This window comes from Leopardus geoffroyi, chromosome C3 (genome assembly GCF_018350155.1).
Source record: "Leopardus geoffroyi isolate Oge1 chromosome C3, O.geoffroyi_Oge1_pat1.0, whole genome shotgun sequence".
NCBI classification, from domain to species: Eukaryota; Metazoa; Chordata; class Mammalia; order Carnivora; family Felidae; genus Leopardus; species Leopardus geoffroyi.
In genome coordinates, this window is record NC_059338.1 from 36,248,508 (window position 1) to 36,276,195 (window position 27,688).

At 43.2% G+C, this 27,688-nt stretch overlaps 1 protein-coding gene across 2 annotated transcripts; it reads left to right on the top strand.

The window, feature by feature from the left end:
- The first annotated feature begins 1,033 nt into the window (after nt 1–1,033).
- On the top strand, nt 1,034–25,204 carry UTP25 (UTP25 small subunit processor component). Of its 2 annotated transcripts, XM_045452408.1 has the most exons (12): nt 1,034–1,259; nt 2,195–2,234; nt 3,461–3,695; nt 5,430–5,591; nt 7,535–7,623; nt 9,810–10,220; nt 12,005–12,224; nt 14,069–14,271; nt 15,889–16,071; nt 16,208–16,320; nt 17,092–17,337; nt 24,619–25,204. In XM_045452408.1, exons 1-12 carry the CDS (start codon nt 1,153–1,155, stop codon nt 24,860–24,862), a joined length of 2,253 nt encoding a protein of 750 aa, XP_045308364.1. In that variant the 5' UTR covers nt 1,034–1,152; the 3' UTR covers nt 24,863–25,204. The 2 variants fall into 2 exon arrangements, with proteins under 2 accessions (XP_045308364.1, XP_045308365.1); XM_045452409.1 differs by lacking the exon at nt 2,195–2,234 and having other exon boundaries at nt 1,146–1,259.
- The last annotated feature ends 2,484 nt before the right edge of the window (nt 25,205–27,688 follow it).

Genomic DNA, 27,688 nt, shown 5'->3' on the forward strand with positions numbered 1-27,688 from the left:
AGCTGAGTGTCCCAGTTCGGCTCAGGTCATGATCTCACGGTCTGTGAGGTCGAGCGCTGTGTGGGGCTCTGTGCTGACAGCTGGGATCCTGGAGCCGGCTTCAGATTCTGTGTCTCCCTCGCTCTCTGCCCCTCCCCCACTCATGCTCTGTCTCTCTGTAAAAAATAAATAAACATTTAAAAAAACCTCACCAATTTTAACTGTACAATTTTTGTAATTGTATACAAGACGTAACGACTGCCCCCATCAAGATATAGAATGTTCACACCACCTTAAAAAAGTTTTTCCATCCCCTTCGTCCAAGTTCAGTTGAGACCCTCCAGTTTTATGGCATTCTCCAACATTGACTCTGGCTGATTTTAGGAAAGTCACTTTACTTCCCCTGATATGTTTCTGCTCTTGTAACATGATAAATGAAGGAATACATTTATTTCTAGGGACTCTTCCAGTACTTTCAGAAAACAAGGGAGTCGAGTGGGCGCTGGTATCCCAGCCTTAGGTCCCCACTCTTGATACAGCATACGCAGGTGGCCGATCCTAGTGGGTAAACGCCTGTGGTGGCGTCAAAGTTAGTTCCCCATCCTCTTTTGCCAGTATGTAACGTTTTCTTTATTACGATTATTGCTGTTTTTTTAGTGTGCAACGTTTACTAGGCATCCATTTCCTCATCTGCAATATCGGGCTTATTAACAGGATCCCTTTGTGTGTGTACTGCTGTGACAATGAAGGGAGATGTGCCGGCATCCTTAAATATTGGTTGGTCTTTTTATTATAGCATAACATAAAGTCAGGGCATTCGACCACCTCCGCTCCTGTACGTTTACGCGGGAGGATTCCCACAACCAAAACGGAAGCACAAAGCACGCCCACCCGTCTACTCACCCCCGCGGTCCCAAGCTGGCCGGCCAACGTTCTAGAACTCAGACCAACAAATAGGCACGCGGGCATGTGCTTCCAAAGGGTCTCGCTAGAGGGCGGAATCGAGACCAGGAAGTTCTAACGCCTGTCGTACAAGGCGACGTAAAACGGCTCTGCTTTATGGCAACCTGGTTCCGCCGTAAAGCGCCGTGGGCGACCTCGCGTGAGTGAGTTGAGACAGCTAACAGGTGGGAAACGCGGCTCCTGAAGGTGGGCGACCTTGACGTTTTTGCTATGGGCAAACGCGGGAGCCGGAGCCAGAGCCAGCTGCTCAACACCCTGACTAAAAAGCAGAAGAAGCATCTTCGGGATTTCGGCGAGGAGCATCCCTTCTATGACAGGTATGGAGGGGCACTGCCGGGGCCAGCAGTGTCCGTGGCTTTTCCTGGCTTGGGTCCGCTGGTCTCCCTGGGGATTGGGACAGAGCAGCGCCCCCCGCTCCCCACCGCTTCCCGCGCTTCCCCCGCGGCCTGGGAGGATTTCGGTGGCATCCCGCCTGGGATGGGGTTCTTCGTGGGTCTTCCTGCCTTTTGTTGAGCCCTTAGCTTTATGCTGGACCGCACGCCCCCTATGGGGTGGGGGGCTGCTTTTCGTACTGTCAGAGGTTTTCTAACATTGATTTTGGTGTTTTGTGTTTTCAAAGAGTTGTCTGGGCCTTTCGACATTACTGATTTATCCACTTACAATGAGGAAACCAGTGTATCGGTAGTTGTGGTTTCCTTTGAGTGTCCGGACTCTCAGTTATGATCTTAGTCCTCACCCGCCACTCCACTTAGGGCTGCTTCATCAGCAGTTGAGGACATTGTAATGAAGCAATGTGCTAGAAAAGGTATTTTATATGCTAAATTGATACTTCTTTCCGATGAGAGCCAGGTACTGTGTTTGTCATTGTGACGTTGTTAAACTTTTGTCAATTATCAGTTTGCTCTATTCTTACAATCCCTGTCCAAGAGCATACATAGTTTTTAGGTGACTATAGTTATGTATTTATAATGGTATATTCTGCTTTTTTCACTTAAAGTTATGTCATTATGGGCGCCTGTTCGTTGAGCGTTCAACATTTGATTTCCGTTCAGGTCTTTGGATTGAGCCTGGCACCGGGCTGTATGCTGAGCATGGGGCCTGCTTAACACTCCCTCTCTCTGCCCCTCTCCCCTGCTGGAGCTTGCGCATGCGCTCGCTCTGTCTCTCTCAAATAAAAAATAAAGTTGTATCATTAGACTTTTTACTAGTTGCTACATGCTAGTAGAGTTTAACATAACTTGTTTCTTCTCAGGGTTTCAGGAAAGGAAGCAAAACCACAGATTTATCAACCGGTAATGCTTTATACTTTTTTTTACACTAGTTGGTTCTGGGTTGTTTTAAGATTGTATATAATAACGATGAAGTCTGGCTACATTTCCACTCCTTTCGATTTTAGACGTAAGCTATTATTTTAGTAATGTGTACTTTTGAATGCAGATGTCTGTTAAAATGTCATTGTGACAACTAATACAGTAACCAGAGTTTGAAACTCTCCTGAGAGATTAGCCTGTTCGAACCTGGTAAGGAGGCTTATTAGAGGGCTCTCTTGGTGAATCCTAAGGAGTATCTTGTTTACTTAACATAAAAGGAGCCACAATGCAAACTGAACAGGGGTCCTAACTCATTACAACAAACTAAAAAAAACAAAAAACAAAAAAAAAAAACCCACTAAATTCTTTTGTTGTATTGTAATTTTCTTGTTGTTCCTTTCAAGGTGCCAAGTATCTAACACATAGATTAGTTTAACTTCTGGGACCTGTGGGCAGCTCCGTCATTTAAGTATCTGACTTCGGCTCAGGTCATGATCTTGCAGTTCATGAGTTCGAGTTCCGCGTCGGGCTCTGTGCTGTGCTCAGAGCCTGGAGCCTGCCTTGGATTCTGTGTTTCCCTCTCTCTCTCTGCTCCTTCCATGCTCACATACTCACTCTGTCTCTCTCTCTCGCTCTCTCTCTCTCAAAAATAAATAAACATTAAAAATAATTATAAAAAAAATTAGTTCTCATAACCCAAAGCTCTGTTTTTAGTCAGCTTTCTTCCCATGTGGAACATTATCAGTTCAAAGAAGGTGAAAGTTCCTAGAATCATAGCCAGACTACCTTTTTAAAATAACTTTGTTGGGGCCCCTGGGTGGCTCAACTGGTTGAGCATCTGACTTTGGCTTAGGTCATGACCTCACGGCTCGGGGGTTCAAGCCCCGCGTCGGGCTCTGTGTTGACAGCTCAGAGCCTGGAGCCTGCTTCCGATCCTGTGTCTCCCTTTCTCTCTGCCTCTCCCCCACTCTCACTTTGTCTCATTCTGTCTCTCGAAAATAAATGAATGTAAAAAAAAATTTTTCTAAAAAAAGATAAAATAACTTTGTTGCTGGGGATGGTTGAATAGATAGGATTGCATATTTACAGAAAAACTAATTTTTATTTATGAAAGTCTGAACCTGTTATACTTTTGGTCTGATGATAATAATCATAGGGTAGAAACGAATGGTTTGTTTCTGTTTCAAAAATTCCCATTTTCCTTTTAGTCAGAGAGTTCAGATACTTCAGGTTCTGAAAGTGAAGCGGAGAGCGAACCAGAGCAAGTTTCTGGGTACCACAGACTACTCGCCACATTAAAGAATGTTTCAGAGGAAGAGGAGGAGGAGGAAGAAGGGGAAGAAGACAGTGCTGTGGATGAGGCAGAAATGGACGATGATGATGGTGAAAGCGATGTCACCGTGGAGGAAGAGACAGCGCCCGAGTCTGCCGAAGTGCAGGAGAGTAAGTGTCTTCAGACATCCTCTGTGTCGGGACAGATTGCCCCCTGAGCACGGTGTCCTCCCTGTACTGAGTGAGTTGGGGGAAAGCACATAGATCCAAAGCAGAGACTCTTAACCTTGGTTGGTTCAGTGATATCTTTGAGAGTCCGATGAAAACACAGGACCCTCTGGCCAGAAAAATGCAGAAGTAATATTTTTGCTTATAATTTCCAGGTCTTCATCCATCCTAGTTAAAGTTTTCTTGATTCAGAGGAAAGGGGACATAATTCTGTTTTTGTGACAGTTTCAGTTAAAGAGATCGTTGTCCCTTAGAGAAACCAAATTTAATGGAAGACAGACATGAAAATACAAACATTTTGAAGCAGCAGATTTGTATGTAACAACTAGCTGTAAGGCGTGGGAGAAATGCCAAGTGGCTGCATGCTGGAGTAAATGGGGGCAGGCTGCAGAGAAGAGCTGAGATTGGAAGTTTAAAGGAATTCTCTCACTCGGACTTCCAGGTGACTTTTTTCCTCTAACTTTGAAACCAACTTTATGGAGCTGTGATTTACGTACAATAAAGCGTACCCGTTTTAAGTATACAACTTGAGGCGTCTGACAAACGTGTATATCCGTGCTATTATCGCCAAAATCAAGATTCAGAACATTTCCAGCACTTCCAAAAGGTGTCTTGTCTCTTTAGAGTCCATTTCCCCCTGCTGGCATCAGGCAACCACCGACCCGCATTCTTTCCCTACAGATTAGTTTTGCCTGTTCTAGAAATTCATATAAGTGGAAGCATACAGTGTATACCTTCCTGTGTCTGGCTGCTTTGGCTCCTCATGTTTTTGTGGTTCATCCATGTCTGACTTTGTATTGCTGGAGTAATATCCCATTGTCAGTGTATCTGAGTAACTTTTTATATCTCACTATCTGAAGGCCTATTTTCCTTACAGCTGTATTTTTATCTCTAAGATGCCATTCATCATCCTTAGTATTTTAATTCAGTTTCACTGGGATGAAAGTTTATTGCCTCAGACTTAGGGGGCTTTTTGTTTTGTTTTTTTATTTCTTGTTTTGGATTTTTGAAAATGAAAAGTTTGTGAGGTTGTTTTTTTTAATTATAAAACTTAAGAGGGTAGTATAGTTAACCTGTATCTCTACTACCTTGGGATAAACACCTTTAGCATTTTATGTAACCCTCCAGATTACTTTTTTATGGATACAAGTGTGAGTAGAAGTGTGTGTGTGTGTGTGTGTGTGTGTGTGTGTGTGTGTATGTATGTATGTATGTGTGTAATGGTCTCATATTACTTCTGTAATTTACTTTTTTTCTTTAATAGTATACCACAGTCCTTTTCTCTGTAATTGTGGATTCATATTAGCTTCTTAATTACACAGTATTTCGTTGTAAATGCTATGTGGTAACTTAATTATTACTCCATTGATAGAAAAGGATGAAATCAATTTTTCCAGTTATTTCTGGTTATAATCAGTGCTGCATTAAACATCCTTACATGTTCATCTTAGTGTACTTTGTCCAGTTATCATCTTACAATAAATTCCTAACTAGAACGGGGTCAGCGGTCAGGCTTAATTTTAAAACCTAAGTCTTTCACCTGAATTTGCTTAAAAATAAATAATAGTAATGAACATCAATGTTGATTTAGGCTAAAGAATTAAGTTTTACTGGTCCACAGAAGTATAATTATATTTATGCATAAATAATTTTATAAAATGTTTCTCAAAATGACAGGTCCTCCTGACCCTCAGGGAAAAGGTGGGGATGGGCCACAAGGCACATCACAAGAATCCTCCGAGGAGTTTACAGATGCAAAACACGAATCACTCTTCAGCCTGGAAACCAATTTTCTTGAAGAGGAGAGTGGAGGCACGTGTTCTCTGAATGCATCACAAGGTCAGAGCACAGTGTGTGTTGTTCAGTTTCACCAGGTGCTTAGCATGGAGGCTTGTGGGCTAATACACCCTGTTAAATCTCTGGTTACTGGCATGAGCAGCAATAAAAACGGGTTAGCAGCTCCATCTAGAGCTGGAAAGAAATATTTCCCAAAGGTATTTTGTGGTTTTCAGTGGTTAGGCAGTGTTGAGAATCAGGAGGCGATTTAGTAGGACAAACCGCCTAAGAGTGATAGTAGGGAAGGCCGGTTCCCCGGATCCCAGATCTCCACAGTTGGGAGTCAGGGGAAGACCTCTGAATTTCTCCCCAAGCAGGGAAGGAAGAAAAAGGAGAAAAGTATTTTGCACTTTTCTCTCTGCCCTTCACTTGCTCTTTGTTATTGGAGCAGGAGTTTTCCAGATTTGTAGACTCAGGACTGGCTAATCTGATTGGTTCTCATTACCAGGGAGCCCCTTAGAGGCCAGAAACCTCCATCCTGTCTGTCCAGTCTCTCTCAGACTCTTGGTCATGCCTCTGTCCCAGTGGCAGTGACTTGGACAAGGCCTGGCTATGGTGGGGGTAGGTAGGTCTCTGCTCTCTCTCTCAGCTCCACTTTCTCAGCCTGTGCCTGGCAGGCACATCAGGCTGGTCTTGTTCTTTGCTCTGATGGCCTTTTTGGCCCCGTTGCCTTTCTTCAACCTAGCTCTACAATTACTGAAGCTGAAATTTGGATCCATATTTGGTTCATTTGGTTCCGTTGGGTGTTGTGCTGGAGAAAGAGAAGTTAGCAGGTAGAATTTGGGCACAAACCCCATTCTGAACCATCAAAACTTTAAAAACATTGGAGGTGACATTAGGAAGCTTGATTATCCTAAAATTTCTCTCGTTGTTTTGCCTATACAGGTATATAAGCACCTAGAATTCTTATGTCCTATTGTTCTGTCTTAGGTGTTTAGTAGAAAGTGCATTGCATTTGAAGTTTTACCATTTGGATCCTTGCATAGGTCATTTACCTTTTCTCTGCTTCTTTAGAAAAATTTTTTTTGAAGTTTATTTATTTATTTTGGGAGAGAGCACATGTGTGCGTGATAGTGGGGGAGGGAAGAATCCCTAGCAGGCCCTGCGCTAGATCTCACAAACTGAGATCATGACCTGAGCCAAAATCAAGTCAGACACAACTGACTGAGCCTCTTAGGCGCCCCAACTTTTCTCTGCTTAATGAGTGGGACTGGAAGACAAGGTTGGGTGGGCAGCTCAGAGGACTGGAGTTAACCCTGAGTACAGATGCTACCATTTGGATCATTTGTTCAATGATACTCAATACTCAGTTGAGTATTGAGCATTTCTGCATGTCCTGCAATGTTAGATAAGTCAGACATGGAACTGCTGTCAGGGATCTTACAGTCTAGTGTATGAAACAAGTCTGCACATATATGTGTTGCAGTGGGTGGGTAGGGACGGGGTGGGGGTACTGTCTGTAGGGCACTGAGGATGGCCTGTTAGTGGAACCAGCACTGTGCCTGGCATGGTAGGCTCCAGGGAAATATTTATTGTGAGTCAGGAGATAACATTAAACTGATAATATTTGGACATACAAAAATGAGGTGAAGGACAGAATAGAATTTTTCATCGAAGGAAGGAATCCCACAGTGGCAGAAGAGTTTGAGGGCCATGTAATTCAAAGATTGTATTGGAGAAGTAGATTGGAGTTGTACATCCTGCAGCGCCCCAGATTTCAGACTGAGAAGCTTCTTCAAAGGTTTTGAGCTGGGAAGTAAAGTGATCAGAGAAGTGTGTTAGGAAAAGGAACCCATTGGAAACTTTTGAGCTGGGGGAGAGGGTGGGGAGATCAGATGGGAGAAAGGATGAGTTAACACCATGGAAAGAAGTGTGTTGTTTAGAGGGAAGACCAAGAAAACACCTGTTTTCTCCAAGTGTTCTGACATTCTGGATTTCTGAATTAGATCCATTTCTACAGCATGTGAACAAAGAACTGAAAGAAAAAGAAATTCAAGCTGTTGCCACAAATTCCAAAACTACTCACCAGCTAAAAGTAAGTGTTGCTTGGTTAGTGGTCACAAACGAAGTAAAGCTCCAAGTAAAGCAATGGTCTTGGGTTTTGGCGTCTCCTCGAACATATGATGCGTGCTGGTGGTAGATGGGACAGGGGAGCATAACTAGGAAGGCTGGAAGAGCCTAGGGGAGCACAGGTGTAGCTAGAAAGGCCTGTGGAAGCTGGAGTGTGGGAGCCAGAGAAGAGTGGCTTTGGAGACAGGTACACCAGGGTTTAGATCAGCATCTGAGAGGCGTTGTTGCATGACGTAAGGCAAGTTAATCTACCTTTTTGATCTCCACTCTTCTCATCTGTTAGAGGGGGGCAACAGTGCTTATTTCAAAATGAAGAAATTTAGTTTACTGACTGATACATAGAAAGTGTTGAGTAAAACAGTAGCTACTGCTGCTGTTTGTTTGAAATAATCTGAGATAGGTTCACAACTAAGTAATGCAAATGTGGAGCAATTTTTTACTTCTTTGTGTTTTTTGTTTTTCACCAGCTCATGCTGTTTATAAGAATTGGTCATCCTTGTTTAATTGAAATTTTTACTGAGATAATGATTATAGATTCAATTGTAAGAAATAAAGACACCCCTTATGCCCTTTGCCCACTTTCCCCCATTGGTAACATCTTGCAAAACTGTGGTATAGTATCAGGGCCAGGAAATTGACATTGACATGCTCTTCTGTCTTATTCAACTTTCCCCGGTTTTGCTCCTACTCTTTTGTGTGTGTGTTAAGTTCTGCACTGTGTTAAGTGTCCTCTGTCCACCACCAAAGTCAAGATGCAGAACATTCCCAGCACTTTAAAGATCTCTCTTGTTCCCACTTGCCCTTTTAAAACCACACCTCCCTCCCTGCCTCTGATTCCTAATCCTTGGTAATCACTATCTGTTCTCCATTTTACAGTTTTGTCATTTCAAAAGTGTTATGTAAAAGATCCCTGGGATGCCTGGGTGGCTCAGTCAGTTAAGCGTCTGACTCTTGATTTCGGCTCAGGTCAGGATCTCATGGTTTGTGAGATCGAACCCTGTGTGGGGCTCTGTGCTGGCAGCATGGAATCTGCTTGGTATTCTCTCTCTTCTCTCTCTGCCCCTCCCTTGCATGCACGCATGCACACGTGCTCTCTCTCTCTCTCAAAATGAACATTAAAAAAAAAAAAGAATCCTACAGATTGGCTTTTTTTACTTTGCATAATTCCCTTGAGATTCATCCCAATCATTGGTGCATATTAATGATTCTTTTTATTGCTGAGATCATTCTTTTTTTTTTTTTTTTTTAATTTTTTTTTTTTCAACGTTTATTTATTTTTGGGACAGAGAGAGACAGAGCATGAACGGGGGAGGGGCAGAGAGAGAGGGAGACACAGAATCGGAAACAGGCTCCAGGCTCTGGGCCATCAGCCCAGAGCCTGACGCGGAGCTCGAACTCCCGGACCGCGAGATCGTGACCTGGCTGAAGTCGGACGCTTAACCGACTGCGCCACCCAGGCGCCCCTATTCTTTTTGTCCCCCCACCCCCCACCCCAGGTCATCAGTTTTGTTACAGTGCGAAAATTTCCAAACTGGTGTCTCACAAAAATATACTTTAGGATTTTAATAGCTGTATCCACCCCCCCCCCCAAAAAAAATTATTCCATGTCCAAGTAAATTTGGAGAACTTTAGGTTAAATAAAATAGAACAGAGTTCTTATCACAGGACTCACCAGAACCTTTTGTATTTAATATACATGGTGACTCTCCCGGAGGAGGATTAGCTTTTGTGATGTTTACCAAAGATATTTGACCTTGGAGCCTTTTCTCTTCTGCAATGAATTTTGATTTCCTATAACATATTCCACAGAATAGTTTGGGACACACTGACACAGTGAAGAGGTCAGGTTGGAAGTCAGAAACCTTGGGCTCTGGCTCTTAGCTCTGTTCTCTCCTGGAAAGTTTGTCTGAATCATATAACCTCTCTGAACCTCAGCTTTCCTAAACTGTAAGAAGAGCATTATAGCATCTACCTTGCAGGGTTGTTGGTTAGGATTAAACAAAATGATCTTGTAAATCAGAGAGATCTTGGTAGATTAGGAATTGTGTGAGTGTAATATAGTATAATGCATTTCTTTTTTTTTTTTTTGATTTAACTTTATTTTTTATTTTTTGCATTTCTAACTTAGCTCTTGATCTGTCTCTTTCCTAGTGGCCCATATTGGGCCAGCTTGTCTTTTCATCGAAGTTTCAGAAGTTGGAAACATTTAAACCATCAAAGGACATTGACTTAAAGTCACTTCATCTCCAGAAGCCTCTGGAATCCACCTGGACCAAGACCAACAGCCAGTTCCTCTCTGGTTCCCCTAAGTCAAGTAGCCCCTTCACACCCCTCCAGAAAGAGCTCTTCCTAATTATGAATTCTTACCGGGACCTTTTCTACCCAGAAAGGACCGCCCTGAAGAATGGGGAGGAGATCCGCCACGTGTACTGCTTGCATGTAATAAATCATGTCCTCAAAGCCAACGCCCAGGTGCTCGGTAACAATAGCAGACGCCGCAGCCAGAAACTTGGGGTGGGTGACGATGATGACTTCAGAGACCAAGGGCTAACAAGGCCCAAGGTGAGTGACAGCAGGAGGACTTTGTCCTCAAGAAGGAGGCTGCAAGGCACTGCCATATAGGTGCTGCCATATGGACACTGCCTCGCACTTAGCAGGTACTCGACTATTTTAATGATACGAATTCTGGAATAATTAATGAGTCCAAGAGTGAGCATGTTAGTTGGGCCAGGTAGTGTCAGAGCAGTACAGTAGACAGCTCAGTGGACTGTGTCTAGCTGCATATTTGTGGATTTAACTGGAAACTTGTAAGTCACAGGTACTTCCGTGATAGTTTTCCTTAAAGATAACCCTGAACATGTGTAAATGACACTTCATTGTAAATCTCCTCTTGGTGATTGTCAGAGCTGGATGGAACCTTAGTAAGCCTTTTATCCAATCCCTGGATGTTAAAGCTATGAACAGAGACCCAGATTCATAAGGACCTTGCTAAAGAGAACCAGGGATGCTAAAGTAACAGAGATGGGATTAGAACCAAGGATTCTCTTCACTGAGCCACATACGTATATAAACCTTGGAAAACAAATTCCTATTTTTCCATTATATAGTTATTACTGCCTAAAACTATTACATTTATGTGGGTTCATAAGCATAAGTTCCAGTTGATTTGGGGGCTTTGGTAAGAAATGTGTTTTAGTTGTGCTCATGTTATTCATGTTAAGTGGCTACATCTTGTGTCGTCCATTTCCTATACCCCCTTAGCCTATATCCCTCCATATTGAAGAATCTAAAAAGATTTTTAGATTGTTTTACTGAGTTTAGTAGGATTGTAGGGTTTAATACTGATGCGGATCTTAGACATTCCTTGGTCCAACCCCTTACTTGAAGGCTGGGGAAATTGAAGCCTGGACGCTTACATAGCGTGGCTACTAGGCCAGTAACTTGGCCCTCTTCAATCTTGGGCCCTCACTGCTGCACTGTACCAGGCTGAATCATGACACCTTTCCAGCTGTGCTGGTTCCCTTTCTGGGAAACTATCTGAGTCTTGGACATAAGGATTATAGATTTATCTGTTTCCATTTAGAGTTGTAGAGAAAAACGAAGCAGATTAACTGTGAAGCACATTTAGAATTTGATGGATTGTGTGATCTGATGGGCTGTTTACATTGTTGATATTTACAGAAGGCTAGTTAGAAATTTATCGTTTATGAAGCATATTCTGTTTTCATTCTCAACAGTTGTAACTTTAAGCATTTTTGGAAATGTTTGGAAAACTTAATTTTCCATTGAGATGTGATCTTATTTCAGAAATGCTTTATCATCATTTCTGAAAAATATACTAAAGAACATTCTAGAAAAGTAGTGATTCATTAATTCTTTTCCTTACCAGCTTTATTTGTTCTCTACTTATTACAGCTAATTCATTTATTTATTCATTATATATTTACCCTTTGAGGCTTATGGACAAAAATACCAATACTAAGTTCTTTGGGAGACAGAAATGAGTACCATTCCTTGCCACTTGTATGTTTCTATTGGGTTTTTGCTAGTGGGCAGCTGTTAAAGGCATTGACTTAATCCTGAAAGGTATTTCGACATTCTGGTTGAGAATTGCCTCCTGTGGGGCCATGAGCTTAAAGTCCACAGGACACAGTACTATGGATATGAGAGGTGCTCAGCTTCTAGTACTGAGCCAGGTCCTGTGCAAAAGGGGTGATCTAGATATGAGCCCTTCCAGGGGCTGCCGCTCTGCGGAGGGTTCTTGAGCTCCATGTCCTCAGCAGGCTGACTTGCAGCTGCCCATCCTTCCCCTGGTCCCACCAAGGCTGCTGTGGCTTCCTCCACAGGTGCTGATAGTGGTGCCCTTCCGGGAAGCTGCTCTGCGGGTGGTCCAGCTCTTCATCAGCCTCCTCGAGGGCGACAGCAAGAAGAAAATAATTGTGAGCAATAAAAAGAGGTTTAAGGGAGAGTATGGCTCAGATCCTGAGGAGAGACCACCCAACCTGAAGAGACCTGAGGATTATGAAGCTGTGTTTGTCGGCAACATCGATGACCACTTTCGGATCGGTAATTCCTCCTTGTCAGAACTCAGACCCCAAGGGACCTACAGTGTGAGGTTCTCATGGCCGAAGACTAGAAGCCTGGAATTAGGCATTCTCTCAGGGGGTTGAGACGTCCTCCTAACAGGGGGCTGGGGTGCATTTGAAACATCTTGTCTGCCAGAGGAGAGAGTTTTGCTTGGCTAATGGGGTGGACGCTGGGCTAAGGGTGGAGCATCTCTGAAGCTCTTATATAAAGACACGTGCACATTTATAACAAATGTCTCAGCACACCCATAGCTAGTAGTTGATGCTACAGGGGAGTTGGAAGTGACACAGGCTGAGTGGGTCCCTCGGGGGAAGCTAAATAAACTGAGTGTCTACACATAATGGTGGACTTTCCTCCTACTGGCCATGTAGAGTGCCTACCCCTGAATTGTCTCCACTCAGGACTTACCAACTGCCACCCAACTTGTTTCGTGTTTGCTTGTCTTATTCAACTCCCATATACTTGGTTGGTTGTGTATTGATAGAGTAATGTTCTTGGGAAAATGTTCATTAGTCACATGATCTCATTCAACAAACATTTATAAAGCATCTATTGTGTGCTGGGTACTGTTAGGAAGCTAGAGATACAGAAATAAAAGTTATGGTTCCTGTTGCTAAGGAAATCCAGCCTCATGGGAAAACAATACAGAATGATCATGATAAGTACTGATCAGAGGATGCAGTGGATGTTCTGGGAGTGTTTAAAGCAATTTCTTTACTCCAAACGAGGACAAGATAGGGAAGGCCTCCTGGTGGAGGTGCCATTTATAGAAAGTTACAAAGAGGGGTGGTCAGCATGCAGGAAAAGATTCCAGATAGGAAACTGCATGTGCAGAGGCGTCAGGGTGAATAAGCCAGTCATGACCTAAGATTTATATAGGCTTTAGCAGGACTGGAGTGTCAGGTGAAACGGGACAAGAGTTGATGTTTAGTTTTACATTTTTTTTAATGTTTGTTTTTGAGAGACAGCATGAGCAGGGGAGGGACAGAGAGAGAGGGAGACACAATCCAAAGAAGGGTCGAGACTCTGAGCTGGTGGCCCAGAGCCTGATGCAGGGCTCAAACCCACAAACCATGAGATCATGACCTGAGCCAAAGTTGGCCACCCAACCAGCTGAGCCACCCAGGCACCCCAAGAGTTGATGTTTAGTTTTAAACATGTGCAAGTGTCCTGCAAGCTGCTGCTGATGTCAGTTTTGAGCTCAGGAAAGAGATGTGGGCTGGAAATACAGATCAGTGTAGAGGTGATGTTACAGTCGTGGTTGGTGAATACCAATTTATTGGTAAATGGTGAATACCCATTTATTACCCATAAACTTAGGTAGAGTGAAAGTAGAACTTACAGCCAAATCAGGGATTTGTGGAAGAGCTGCTTGGATCTGGAAAGATTGATATGGGCCAGGTCAGGTATAGAAATGGAAGTATTAAAGTGAGGAAAAGAATATTTCAAGGAAGATTGGTTCAATATGCTGCTTTATGCATTTGTGATAAGAAACACTAAAGTGTCATTGAATTGGTGACCTTGGCAAGAGTCATCTCAGTGGAGTGCTGAGAATTGAGCCAGATTGTGATGCATTGAGGAATGAGTGGGAGGTTTCTAAGTGGAGACCATCCTCTGGGGAAGTTGGCCCTAAAGGAAAAGAAGAGAAGGGGAGCTAGATGGGACTATAGACTCAAGAGAGGGAAGATTATTATTATTTTAGTAAGTGAAACAACTTGAACATGGTTATGTGCTAAGGGAAAGATGTGAAGGTACAACATACATCAGAGGGTGAAAGCCAATGGTTTGGTGGGAACTAATGTGCACTTGGCTGTTTCCTGTAGGAGTGGCAATCCTTCAGAGGAGCATCCGACTGTATGCCCCCTTTTACTCCTCCGACATCCTCATTGCCTCCCCGCTGGGCTTGAGGACCATCATTGGTGGAGAAGGAGAGAAGAAGAGAGATTTTGACTTTTTGTCTTCTATTGAGCTTCTCATCATTGATCAAGCTGACATTTACCTGATGCAGAACTGGGAGCATGTCCTGGTAATGGTGGTCATTTACATTTAGAGTGACAAAGTTCACATTTAGGGAGAGTGGTTTAAGCCTTTTTTTTTTTCTTTTTTAATACTTATTTTTGAGAGAGAGCATGTGCGTGAGTGGGGGAGGGGGAGGGAGAGGGAGACAAAGAATGTGAAACAGGCTATGTGCTGTCAGCGCAAAGCTCAACATGGGGCTCAAGCCCATGCACTGTGAGATCATGACCTGAGCTGAGGTCAGACCCTCGATTCACTGACCCACCCAGGCGCACCAGTGGTTTAACTCTTAAAGGGCTATTTAAGTCCAAGTGAAAACTCAGTTTGGAAATGGAAATGTTTCACGTTTTCCAGTTTGAAAAAGCCTTTTGTCCCGTTTTCTACCCACAGATTGGTCAATAATCATGCAGAGAAATAAAAATTCTTGTCAGTATTATCATATCTCCAGCAAAGATTTTTTCCCTTCAGAGGTCACTTCTGTGAATAGACCACTTGAGTGGCTGGTTGGTAGGTTGGTTCCTTTTAACCTGGAAGGTCTTTACCTGACTAATTCTTCCTACCAGTTATGCTCATTCTCTCTTGTTTGGCCTTCAGAGGAAATGGGAAATGTGGCTCAGGATTTCTTTTTTTTTTTAATTTTTTTTTTTCAACGTTTTATTTTTTTTATTTTTGGGACAGAGAGAGACAGAGCATGAATGGGGGAGGGGCAGAGAGAGAGGGAGACACAGAATCCCAAGCAGGCTCCAGGCTCCGAGCCGTCAGCACAGAGCCTGATGCGGGGCTCGAACTCACGGACCGCGAGATCGTGACCTGGCTGAAGTCGGACGCTCAACCGACTGCGCCACCCAGGCGCCCCAGGATTTCTTAATGTGAGATCTTGTTTTATAGAGAAATGTAGGAGGTCTTTATCTTCCTACTGTAACATGCTGTAATTTTTCCTCCTTCCCCACATACTCTGCAGTGTTGACCGTTTTTGCTTTGGAATAATCCTTATCACAGAGCCATACGTTTGGTTTTTACAGGCACATGAGAACTTGCTTCTGTAGTCCCAGGGCTTGCAGGAAGGTTGGGGCAGATAAAGGGGAGCATTTAGTCATAAAGGAGGGAATACATTTATAGTACTTGTTATCTGTTAATATAGATTTCCAGGTGAAAATATAATGAAGATAGAAAAGGCATGTTGATAGCTGAGTCTTATTTCTTAATTTGAAGGAAAGGCAGGTGTTGTGTCTCTGGGGATCTCCTAATGTTTGAGAACTAAGTCACTGAAGAACAACAGCTCTGTTTTCCATGTTATTTCTCTTCTTATCCAAGTCTGGGACTGAAGAACCCAGAGAGTGACCAGGCAACATTTCTGAAGTTCCTTTTAAAGGAATATTCCTGCAAGTACCATTTTGATCCTTTCTGAAAGATCCAAGAGATGGTCAGTTTTAGCTTACCTTCCTTTAGGCAGTGTTCACCTAACTGGGCAATTCACACCCATCTGGGCCTCGATTTTCTGGTGTGATTTGGAGGTTGATTGTACATAGCCCATGGGGTTAATAAGACGATAGATTTATAAAATGCTTAGCAGTGCCCAACAGGTACATCCAGAATAAAAATTAATGGTAGTTATTTTTGTTCAAAGCATTTGATGAACCACATGAACCTACTGCCATTGGATTCACATGGGGTGGACTTCTCTCGAGTGAGAATGTGGAGCCTCAATAATTGGTCCAAGTATTATCGCCAGACACTGCTTTTCGGGGCCCTGCAGGATGCCCAGATCAACTCCGTGTTCAACAAGTACTGTGTCAATCTGCAAGGCCAGGTGGGCTCTCTCCTTGTTTCTCTGGGTCTTCATGAAGCACTGTGTACTGTTTGGGTCATGAGGCATAAGGAGAAGATGGCATTTGGTCAGCAGTGGGGATGGCTGGCCTCCTGACACTCTAATTGACTCCTGACAGGTGGCTGTGAGGAACGTCCCAATGACAGGCTCCATCAGCCATGTCCTGGTGCAGCTTCCACATGTCTTCCAGAGGATGGAAGCTGAAAACCTAGCTTCAGTGATTGATGACAGGTACCTATCCCTTCCTGGTCCCATTGGACACTTGGGGGTCAGAGAGAGGGATTTGGCTTTGGCCTATGAGATGAGATAATTGAACCTGATCATCATTGACAGAGGAGGAGACTGAAGCCCAGAGAGGAATGGTGCCTTGTCCTAGTTCCCCAGCTGGTTAGTGATAGAGTTAGTACTGCAGATCGGGGGCCTTTCCGCAAGATTGGGGCATTTCTTAATTACATTACACTGGTTAATGCTGCAGAGTGTTCTATGTCAACAACTTAATTTTAAACCCTTCAGAGCAAGAATTAATGCCCAGAAGCGAACACTGAAACCTTTACTTTTTTATTTTTTTATTTTTGAAACCTTTAAATATTCAACTCTAAGCCCTTCACCTTTTGCTTCCTGCAGACATCAAGGTTCTAGTGTTTTTAATTCTCTCTGCATTTTCCCTGTCTCCTCATGGTGTTGGTCAGGGGACCATGGGAGTTGTTCAGTGATGATTTGTTGATTGACAACAGAATGAATGAATGCGTGAGTGAATGGTTTGTGTATGTACTTCTAGAATAATTCTCTGAGATATACTGGCATCGCATCTATTTGTTACAATGAATAGTGTTAGCACTTTTTTTTTTATCCTTATATAATGTCTTTGTGATGAGGTAGGCCATACTGGCCTTTTGGGGGAGGTAGAAGGAGATTGTGACTTGCTCAGGGTAACCCAGTTAGTGAGGACACTGAGGGCTAATCTCTAGGTCATTGACTTTGCCCTTTGCTTTTCCAAATCAGGTTTAACTTTTTTGTGAACAAGATTTTGCCTCAGTATCGTGATGCAGTCATGTCTCACACGCTCATCTATGTCCCCTCCTACTTTGACTTTGTGCGCCTCCGAAATTACTTCAAGAAGGAAGAACTGAACTTCACCCACATCTGCGAGTACACCCCAAAGTCTGGTGTCTCCAGGGCCAGACACTTCTTCCTTCAAGGAGAGAAGCAGTTTCTGCTCCTCACAGAACGCTTCCATTTCTACAAAAGGTAAAGTAGTGCCAGGTTTTGAGTGTCCTCTCAGGAGGGGAAAATGCAGTGTGGATCATGGCCTACTTCTGAGTGCATGGTAAGCTTTGCAGTGTTGTGAGGTCCTCTTGTGTCTACCTTTTGTAGAGGAGCCAGAGAGTTTTGGAACTGGACAGGCTCTTCTTGGTTGGTTGGTTGGCTTCCTCCCCAAATGGGCACTGTTGGAGAATGTGGAAACAAATGAGTGACTGCAGTATAATCTGTGTGGGTCTGGAGTGGGTCCACACTTGGGGATGCTTCCTGTAGCTGTGGTTGTACACCTCAAGAAAGACACGACTGAGTTGAACAACTCTAGATAGCACAACTGAAGTGACTGTAGGAAGCAGAGGGCCCTGTCATGGAAGCAAAGCCAAAATACCAGGGACTGTGTGGTCTGTGGAGGTGGAGGTGGAGGCTGAGCACAAAGTCAGTGTTCAGAAAGTTCCAGTGTGTCTTGAAGAGGTGCACACACACTTCCTGACCAAGGAGACTAGGAGTGAGGGGCCCCTTGTTTGTAGGAGGCAAAAGATGAGGGGCTTACAACTGAATATTTAATGATTTCAGAATTTGCTTTTCTTCCCCACTATGTGATTTTGACAAAACAAGTTGGACTGGCCTTTAAAAAAAAATTTTTTTCTTTTAATGTTTATTTACTTTTGAGAGGTGGGGGGCGAGGGGCAGAGAGAGGGGGACACAGAGTCCGAAGCAGGCTCCAAGCTCTGAGCTGTCAGCACAGAGTCCAATGCGGGGCTCGAACTCACGAACCATGAGGTCATGACCTGAGCCGAAGTTGGACGCTTAACTGAGCCACCCAGGTGCCCCTGGGTTGGCCTTTTTTTTTAAATTCTAATTAGAGTGTTAGTAATATTGGGCTTTCTGTTACTGTTTGCAACCTTTCGTGCCCCGAGAAGTCAGGCATTTTATTGTTTTGCCAAGTCTGTCTCTGCTGCCAAGTGAAAAGCCCTTTTTAAACCCTTATACTACAGAGAGATGGAAAATTGCATCCTATTATCTCTTCTTTCCTGATTCACAATAATGTTCAGTGAATTTACGTTTTGCCTTTACCGTTTTATTAATTCTCAGTCACATGTACTATTGAGGGGCACTTTTTCTCAGAGAACTCCAAACACGTAAGCCAGGAATCTTCTAGGCTTTGGAGCATATTTGATGATGCACATTGGCATTGCTTTGCCTTTAGTTTATCCTGATGTTAGGATGTGCTCCCCAGACATGTTCTTGTTACTAAGATGGGGAGGGAGGAATCTAGCATCCCACCAGGGCTGAGCTGACATGACATGACCTCTTTGGCTATTCTGGTGACTAGGTGATCTGTGAGTGGAGAGAGGAGAAACGGCTACATTTGTGTTCTCTGGGCTCCATTCTGGGCCACCTACACAGGGCTGTTTGGCCAAAGAGTGCTGATGAATTTTGGCATCGTTATTTGCTTTGTTCCGGTGAGTTGTTGTTTTCATTCATGTTGGAAAGTGATATTTTGGGGGAGTTTGCACTCGGCAGGTAAGAGCCCTTAGTTTTCTGTCAGCTTGACACATGAAAGCAAGCCTTTTAAGTGAAGTGTATGGATTGGAAAATTTCCCAGCGTGATGGTCTATAGCAAGTATGAATTAAGCCGGGAGGAAAAGAGTGTTCTCATATAGCAGCTTTTCAAGGAGAGGGCATGATATCTTAAGTAGGCAGCATAGTCCACTGGCTTACACCACTGTATTTACCAAACTATTTAGCCCCAAAATCATTATAAAGACAAATCAAGCATGTACCACTTGCCTTATACCCTGGACCAGGTTCGTGAGTATATCCTGTCCTGGATTGAAGATGAAGAGAAACAGTGTGCTTCAGTGTTCTGCGACTGCTAATTATCTCAAAGTTTCCAGCTCTAGATTTTTTTGCTTGAAAGGTCATCAAAGTGATGATAGGTGCTTTTATCTGCAATGCCTTTGTGATTCGATTTGACCTTGGGAAACATATGTTAAACTTTAATATCCAGCTCTGAAATTCTGTATTTATATTCTCTCTAGAAGTAGGCAGTGTTAGAAATACCACTGCTTTTTTGTGAGCTAGCAAAACATTTTCATCCAGAGATGATTCATTTTTTTGTGGGGATTGGGGGATGAAACGAGTTGAATCTTAGGATTGGACAGGCCTTTGGTCATGATGGCCCACCGAAGGATGGGATGCTTCGCAGTCCTTTCTGTGAGCTTTATCAATGGGTTGCTACAGCAGGGAGAATTCTTAACCAGGGCACAAGTCAGAAACTCTGGAGGTGGGATTTATGGGGTTGGGAAAGGCTGCTGGGGTATTTCTTTTATCTTCTTTTTTTTTCTTAATGTTTATTTTCAAGAGAGAAAGAGAGCGCCAGCAGGAGAGAGGCAGAGAGGGAGGGGAGGGGCAGAGAGAGAGACAGACAGACACAGAATCCAAAGCAGGCTTCAGGCTCCAAGCTGTCAGCACAGAGCCCGATACGGGGTCAGACTCACAAACTATGAGGCCATGACCTGAGCCGAAGTCAGATGCTTAACCGACTGAGTCACCCAGGCATACTGGGATATTTCTGACTACTCCCAGCCCCTACGTGAGAATCCCCAGTTCTGGAAATAGCAGACCAGCTTTATAGACAATGTGGAGAAGCCAGCCTTTCAAATCAGCTGTGAGTGCCTCATTTATCTTTCACATTTGGTAGGTGAGGTCGACATCTGAATGTCCTTTGTCCTTAGTTTAAGTTCCCATCCAGCCATTGAGTCCTATTTCTAGGGGTCACTGAAGACCCAAAACCTGTACCAGGGGAGGAAGAAGCTACATAGGGGAAGGGATGCTGAACATTATGGAGAATCGACAGTAACTGTCCCTCTGAAGAGGCCGTCACCACATTCACTGTTTCCAGGAGATACCTAGTCTGTTGTGGGAGATTGAAACTGAGAAAGATCTTCTTGGGTTTTAAATACAGCACTTAGTAGAATTTGTTTTGTTGTTTTGTTTTATAAGTACGCTGATTCTAAGAGTGTTAGACAATTGTAGAGAACTTGGAAAATGTAGGTTAAAAAAAAGAAAATGGAATCTCACTGCCCTGATATTAATACCCATTTTAGTGTGTTTTTTTTAATGTGAAAAATACGTGCACATGTACAAACGTGTGTACCCCCACACACACATTTTTTTTAACTAAATTGGGATTACATTGTACTCGTTGGGATTTTTTTCTTTTATGCATTTTATGTGTTCATTGAAAAAGAATTTTAATATGTTAACATTTTGGCATATGTATTTGTATATCATGGGTGCATTTTTAAGTTGACATACATAGCTCTATCATGTCCTCCCTTCCCCCAGCTTTTTATTTGGAAAGATTTCATTTCACAGGAAATTGTAAGACTATAATAGTGAACGTCGATAGCTCCTTTTGCTGGGATTTCACCAGCTGTTAGCATTTTGCCACATTTGTATGCACCCCTGTTCTCTGTCTTTCCTTCTCTCTGTCCATTCACATCTTAATTTTTCTTTCTGAACCATTTGTAAACAAGTTCAGGGGCTTCATGACATTGAACCCCTAAATCTTTCAGCATGTAGCTCCTAAAAACAAGAATATTATTTTATATAATGGTAATACCACTATCAAACCACTTGATATTATTATAGTAATATCATCTGATACATAGTCTGTATTCAAATTTTCCTTGTTGTCCTGATGACCATTGTAGCTGTTACACCCCATAATCCAGGATTCGGTTAAGGATCATACATTACATTTGGTTAATGTTTCTTTAGTCTGTCTTAGTAGTTCTCAGCTGGGGGCAGTTTTGCTCCAGAAGACATTTTTGGTGGTCAAAACTGGAGGGTTATTCTAGTGGTCTAGTGCTTCTAGTGGATTGTGGCCAGGATGTTTCTGGATACCCTAGAGTACAGAGGATAGCCCCACAACAAAGAATTATCTGGTTCAATAGGTCAGTAGTGTGGAGGTTAAGAAATCTTGATCTAAAATAATTCTGTTGCTTTTTTTCCCTTGACGTTTTTTGAAGAGCCAATCCAGTTTCCTACAGAATGTCCCAAAGCCTAGATTGTGTAATTGTTTTATTATTCAGATTGTTTTGTTTTATTATTCAGATCACTGGTTCCCAGATTTTGCTGTACATTAAAATCCCCTTGGGGAGCTTTTAAAGATCCAAATACCCAAGGCATACACCCCAGTGCCAATTAAATCCCTGTGTCTGGGGACGGGGACGAAGCACAGATATTTCAAGCACACAACCAGACAGGTGATTCATAGTGCAGTGACGTTCAGAATCACTGACTAGATTAAACATCTTTTGGCGAGAACTCCACAGAGAGGATATTGTATACTTTCCACTCTGTCTTGTCAAGAGGCACATAATATCGGTTTATATCATTTTTGGTGATGTTGAATGTAATCACTTGGTCAAAGTGTATCTGCTAGATCTCTTCATTGTAAAAGTACCTTTTCTATTTATAAGTAAGTTATGAGGTGTGTATTGCATACTTTTAAATGGCATATAGTATGTTGTATGGATATATAAGTAGCTCAGTTTCCTTTTCATGGGTATATAGATTCTAAAAAAAAATTGTTCTATTATATACAACAGTGCCAAGAACATCTATGTGCATAATTGATGGCATAGTTGTCTAGTTATTTTATTAGAATAAATTTAGACAGGAAAACTTGTTAGCTCAAAAACTGTATACATTGAAAAATTTATTATGCATTGCCCCTTCCTCGCTCCCTCTGTCTTCCCCATATCTTCTCTCCCTCCCCAAAATACACACACAATAATTTATACTCCATTAGCCTATTTCTGCAAAACCCCACTTGTTGCCAGTGACTTGATAACCAGAGTGATACCTCAGTGTTTTAATGTCTTTTAAAGAGTCTTGGCGTGCGTGCGTGCGTGTGTGTGTGTGTGTGTGTGTGTGTGTGTGTGTGTGTTTGTAATTGTCAGTTGAATGTAGGGGCTGAGATGGGTAGTACTTACAATCAGGCATACCTCTTACTCTTCAGGCCGCTCGTGTGGGAGTTGTGAATCGAGTCAGGATTTGGTTATTACTGTAGCTAACCTTCCATGCACCACAGACTTCAAATTCCTCTAGCAGTCAGTGCTTAGTGTAGGGCCTGGGGTACCGGCAGGTCTTTTCTCAGTGTCCATCTTCTCTCGGCTTCCACCAAGCCCTGTGCCCCTGTGACAGAGGAGGGGTCTCTCCCCACTCGAGCCCCTTTTGCAGCAGCAGGCTGCTCTTGCTTGTTACTCCCTGTGAGGCTTGAGGTGGGATTGGGGTTCTCTCCGTGTGGCTTGGTTTGAGGCGGGCCTGTTCGTCCTAAGCTGCGGAGCTGGGGCCCCGGTCAGCATTCCTGCAGCCCGCTCCGTGGCAGCCAAACCCTACCTTGAATCTGTAAGGGATCTTGGTAGGAAAGAACTTCCTGCTTCTCCCACGGTGGTGGCAGACCTGTGCTTATGTCAGTGTAGGATCTTGGGCTGAATGGATTTTGTGTTCTTTCCCCAGGGACAGTCTGCTGCTGCTTTTTACTGGGTGTAAGTCTTGTGGTGAGGAAGCATGGGTGGGCCTTTAAGGCCCCAGCCCCAGCTCTTGACTTTTGCCCCTCTCTCAGCAGTTTCACATTTTACTTCATATACATATGGGTCTGGGAAGTGAGTGAGGTTTCATGTCTGCACCGAGGAGTCTCTCTCAGGTCTCCTGCCTCGCCTCCCACCTTTCTCCAGGACCCCCATTGGAGGCCTGTAGAAGAGAGCTCATGAGTGAACGCGAGTTAAAGGAGTGTCCACCAATCTCAGGGGTTCTGAACTGTCGCACAGGCCTACACTTGCCCTTTAAGAATTTGTACAGCTCTTTTCTTGCTACCCATTTTCTTGGCAGCTGCCCTCTTCCTCCTGCGCTCTGCCAGAAACCCTCTCTTCAGAGAGGTTTGTCACTCTGGAATTCAGTCAGTGGTGGGCTGGCTCGTGAGATCTGCTTGCCCATCTCTTCCCGACTCCCAAGTTTAGCAACATAACGTTGGTAGCTTGAAATTGGCCACGGTGGGAGTATTTACACCACAGAATTTGGCAATTGCTTCAAATCCGCACCCTCTCTTCCCCACTGAGAACCAGTTCTTAAACATACACCAGCATACCATTGAATCAGTTCACTTGGTTGCCTTGTGACATGTGCTGTCTAGGCTCGGGAAAAGGAACATAGGTTATGTGGCTTTTTCTGGTTAGTGTGGAAGCAGTGCTCTCTTGAGTTTTCTACGTACAAAGCACAAGTGGAACTTGGTGTTTGCTTTTGTTTGTTTCGATAACTAGTGAGGTAGAACAGTGTACTCAAGTTCATTAGCCATTGGAATTCCTTCCTTACGGTAATGTTGAAAAGTGAACCAAGTAGTGGGTTGCAGTTACAGTTTGGAAGATGAGGGTCTCCAGAGAGATCAGGATGATCTGTGGGATAAGAAGACAAGGGAAGCGGATCCTCTGTGAATAAAATAGAATTCCCAAGTGAGTCTTACATCAGCAGCGTATGAGAGGGCTTTAACAGGAAAAATCAGAACCTTGTCAACTATAAAATCTTTTGTTATGGGGCCCCAGAGGAAATAATTGACCCGGACCCGAACCATACAGTGAGTCCCTGAGGTCCGCACCTCGCCCCCCCCTCCCCGCCACCACTGCATACAGCGCTGTAGCAGGGAGAGAAGTGCACGAACTGGTGAAACTAATTGCTTTTCTGTAATGCCTGATGGGTCCTCAGTCAGGATTTTGTAAATGGGTGAACGTGGGACATCTGCCATGGAGTTAGCATGTCTGCAGAGTGACAAGAGAAGACTAATGGGAACTCCTCAGTTTATGCAGTTCATTTTACGTCCTGGGTCTGACCTCGTTGCCATTACAGGACATTCTGTTTTGCCTCATTAGAATAAGGGTAACGTTAAGTTGTGTTTACTTTTTAAGTTTTCTGTGACAGATCTTTAATCCTAGTCTACTATTCTTCCCCATCCTACCTTGGTCTACCCAGAGTAGGCTCAAGAAATGCAAATTTGTTTTATCACTATCTTAAGCCAAACATTAGGAATTCAAATACGTTGTCACAAAATAAGCCCTTCCAACTCAAAATAACCTTTGGTCTGTTGGATGGTGAGCCATTATCTTCCTCCTTGAGCAGCAAGAGGGAGCTACGCCCCTGTCGAACTCTTAGGTAGCTTCTCCATAAATGTTCTCAAGGAGATGCAGCCTCTCTTTCCCCTCCTAATAGGTATACCATAAAAGGGATCAGGAACCTGATTTTCTATGAACTGCCAACATATCCCCACTTCTACAGCGAAGTCTGTAACATGCTGAGAGCCACCAGCAGAGGAGAGGAAGCCACCTGGACTTGCACTGTCCTCTACTCCAAGTACGACGCCCAGAGGTTGGCTGCTGTGGTCGGCGTGGAGCGGGCTGCGCAGATGCTGCAGTCCCACAAGAACGTCCACCTCTTCATTACTGGAGAAAGATGAGAACTTGTTGGACAGGAAACGGTATTGGCGGGATACCTGATGCTTGGTTCCGTGCCACTTGGACCCAATTCTGATCACTTAGGCAAGGACTGCTCCAGGAAGGAGCACCGGGCAGCAACGGAGCAGATACGTCTTTCTCTTTAGGTCATGCGTCCCTGAAAAGTTAAATGTAAACCAGATTCTGGGCACATCTTTCAGAGATCAGGAGGGAGCTAATAGAACTCTGAGAGGTTGGCAGAAGGAAAAAGTTCTACTTGTGAAACTTTGTGTAAGCCATAAATTCTTCTGGTGTTATTTTATTCTCTAATTTATTACACTTGGTAAATTCTTTCAGATTCGCCTCTTTCTGTCTGATGCTTCCTTAAAGTAAGGCATACATGTCATTGCTTGTGAGAATTGATTGTGAGAATATTGGGAGACTTCTTGCTGCTGAATATCATCTTAATTGTGGATCACACATGTTTTGCAAAACTATTATTTTTCCCCAGCCAAACTTTTTAAAATCTTAAATATTCTATTTTAATTCAGCCTAGAAGAATACATTCACTGATTTTTTTTAACTCACAATAGTAAATGTTTTAAAATATACACTTAAAATCGTGTTATTTGAAATAACATTAATCTTTACTCTATTTCAAGAAATAATTTTGTGAGACTCTTGGTGTCATGACATCTGTCTTCATGTCACTGTCTTCATTATTATGGTGGCCATTTTTTAAGCCCTATACAGATAAAAATGAAAATCACACTTCTAAAAACATTTTTATTTTGAAACATTCCCAGAAAAACTGTAAGTCCTGAACCTAAACCATTTGAGAATAAGTTGCTGACTTGATGGGCCTATCATTCGTAAAAATTACCCCTGGATTTAGTGTGCATTTCCTGTAAACAAGGACATTTTTCCGTGTAACCAGAAAACAAATATCAAATCAGGAAACTGCCATTAATACTTATTGCCGTCTAATCCTTGGCCACCATTCAGGTTTTGCCAAGTGGCCCAGTCATGTCCTTAATAGCAAAAGGAGATAGTTCAGAATTACATGTTGCCTTTCATTGTCGTACCTCTGTAGTGTCCTTTATTCTGGAAGACTACCCCAGCCTTTTGCTGGCTTTCTTGACTTTGACATTTTTGAAGATTACAGACTGGTTATTATTTTGGATAATGTTTCCCTTTGATTAGGTTTAGTTGACGCACCACTAGCAGGAACACCGAAGCACTGCTGTGTCCTCACCCTGTCTCATCAGGTGGCACACAGTGTCCATGTGCCCCATCAGTGATGATGCTAAGTGACCACTTGTTTTTCTTTTGTCTTTTTAAAATTGTTTTTTAAACATTTTATTTTTAAGTAATGTCTACATCCATTGTGGGGCTCAAACCTGCAACCCTGAGATCAAGAGGCACATGCTCTACTGAGTGAGCCAGCCATGTGCCCCGCTAACTGACCACTTGTTTAAGGCACTGTTTGCCAGGGTTTTCCAGTATGGAGTTACTCTTTTCCTGTTATTAATTTATGTCCGTCAGTATGGGCTTGTAGTTTCATCTTCTATTCAATGGGTTATAATCCATTACTATCATTGTGGACGTGTATACACACACAGCATCTGAATTTATTTCTACATCCATGTATTGAAAACCATGAATTCACACCACACTTTGACACCACGGACGCCTTCCAGTGTTCTCCCTGTCTGTAGTTGTAACTCCCTTCTCAGACAGATATGTGGCTCCCATTATCCTCAGTGGAACAACCCGTAATTGGTACAGATTTTCTTTTACTTGGACACACTTAAAATTGCTTAGCAAAAACAAGTAAAATCACTTTTGGGGTAGTCTTCCTGCTAAGTATTTAAATAGGCATTTTTATTTCTCTCTTCCCTCAACAGGGAAAGTAGAACTATTCATTCCATATACAGATGGGTTCCTAAAGTTCTGAAAATTGAGGTGACAGTCATAAGCTGCCCAAACCCATGCTACAAAGACCGTTTTATATCCCCAGAGTGTCCTGTGTGTTATTGGCCTATCTGTGCTGCTGTTTACCATGGAGCATGTATATTATGAGAAAAGAAATGGGTTCCCTAGCCTGGTTCAGAGATAGGAGGAAAAAGGGGCTCTGGTTGCCCCCCCCTCTTCTATTTCTGTGTTCATTATGCTGCACTGTAGCTGATCTCATGGCTCTCATTACCACTGTTTACAAGACTCCCAGAGCTGCGGCTTCTCTGGATCTCTACGCACATGTGAACCTGGATTTTAAGTCCATGAGATAGCCCCAGGAATCTGCATTTGATTAAGCATCCCTAGTGATTTTAGTGCTGGCTTATAGGCAGCCAACTGCTTCTCACCTGTGAGAACAGGAGGATTTCAAGTGTGAACAAAGTACTTCTTTTGTTCTTGGCTCGGTACCTGGGAAAGAAGGTAAGCCTCAGCAGCTGGCCCTGGCTCCTGAGTTGATTGCAAAAAGTTGATTCTCTGGAATGGTTCCATTTAAAGGATGCCTTAACATCAGATCTCTCACATACACCAAATAAGGGAGAGAAGAGAATTTGTTGGACTATGGATAATAATGCCTGAGCTGGAATTACATACCATCTTGCTATTTCTTATTTTTTTTTCCTTCCCCATAGTAGTAACAACTAGCTTAGCACTTTTCTTTTTGAGGGGAGAAAAGCTTTGAATCATGAATGCTTCGTACAGCTGGCTGCACCATGTGCAATATTCAAAAAACAAGAACTAGCTAATCATAGAGAACCAGCAGCTAAACAGCCCTCTGCTGGCTTCCAAAGGGCTTATAATTGGTGCAGATGGCCCCGGCGGGATGGGGAGCATAT

Excerpts from the sequence above, each read along its gene's own strand:
- UTP25 (XM_045452408.1), top strand. The coding sequence starts at position 1,153 with ATGGGCAAACGCGGGAGCCGGAGCCAGAGCCAGCTGCTCAACACCCTG. Across the intron at positions 16,072-16,207 it reads GTGTCAATCTGCAAGGCCAG|GTGGCTGTGAGGAACGTCCC; the intron begins GTGGGCTCTCTC and ends GACTCCTGACAG. Across the intron at positions 16,321-17,091 it reads GCTTCAGTGATTGATGACAG|GTTTAACTTTTTTGTGAACA; the intron begins GTACCTATCCCT and ends TTTCCAAATCAG.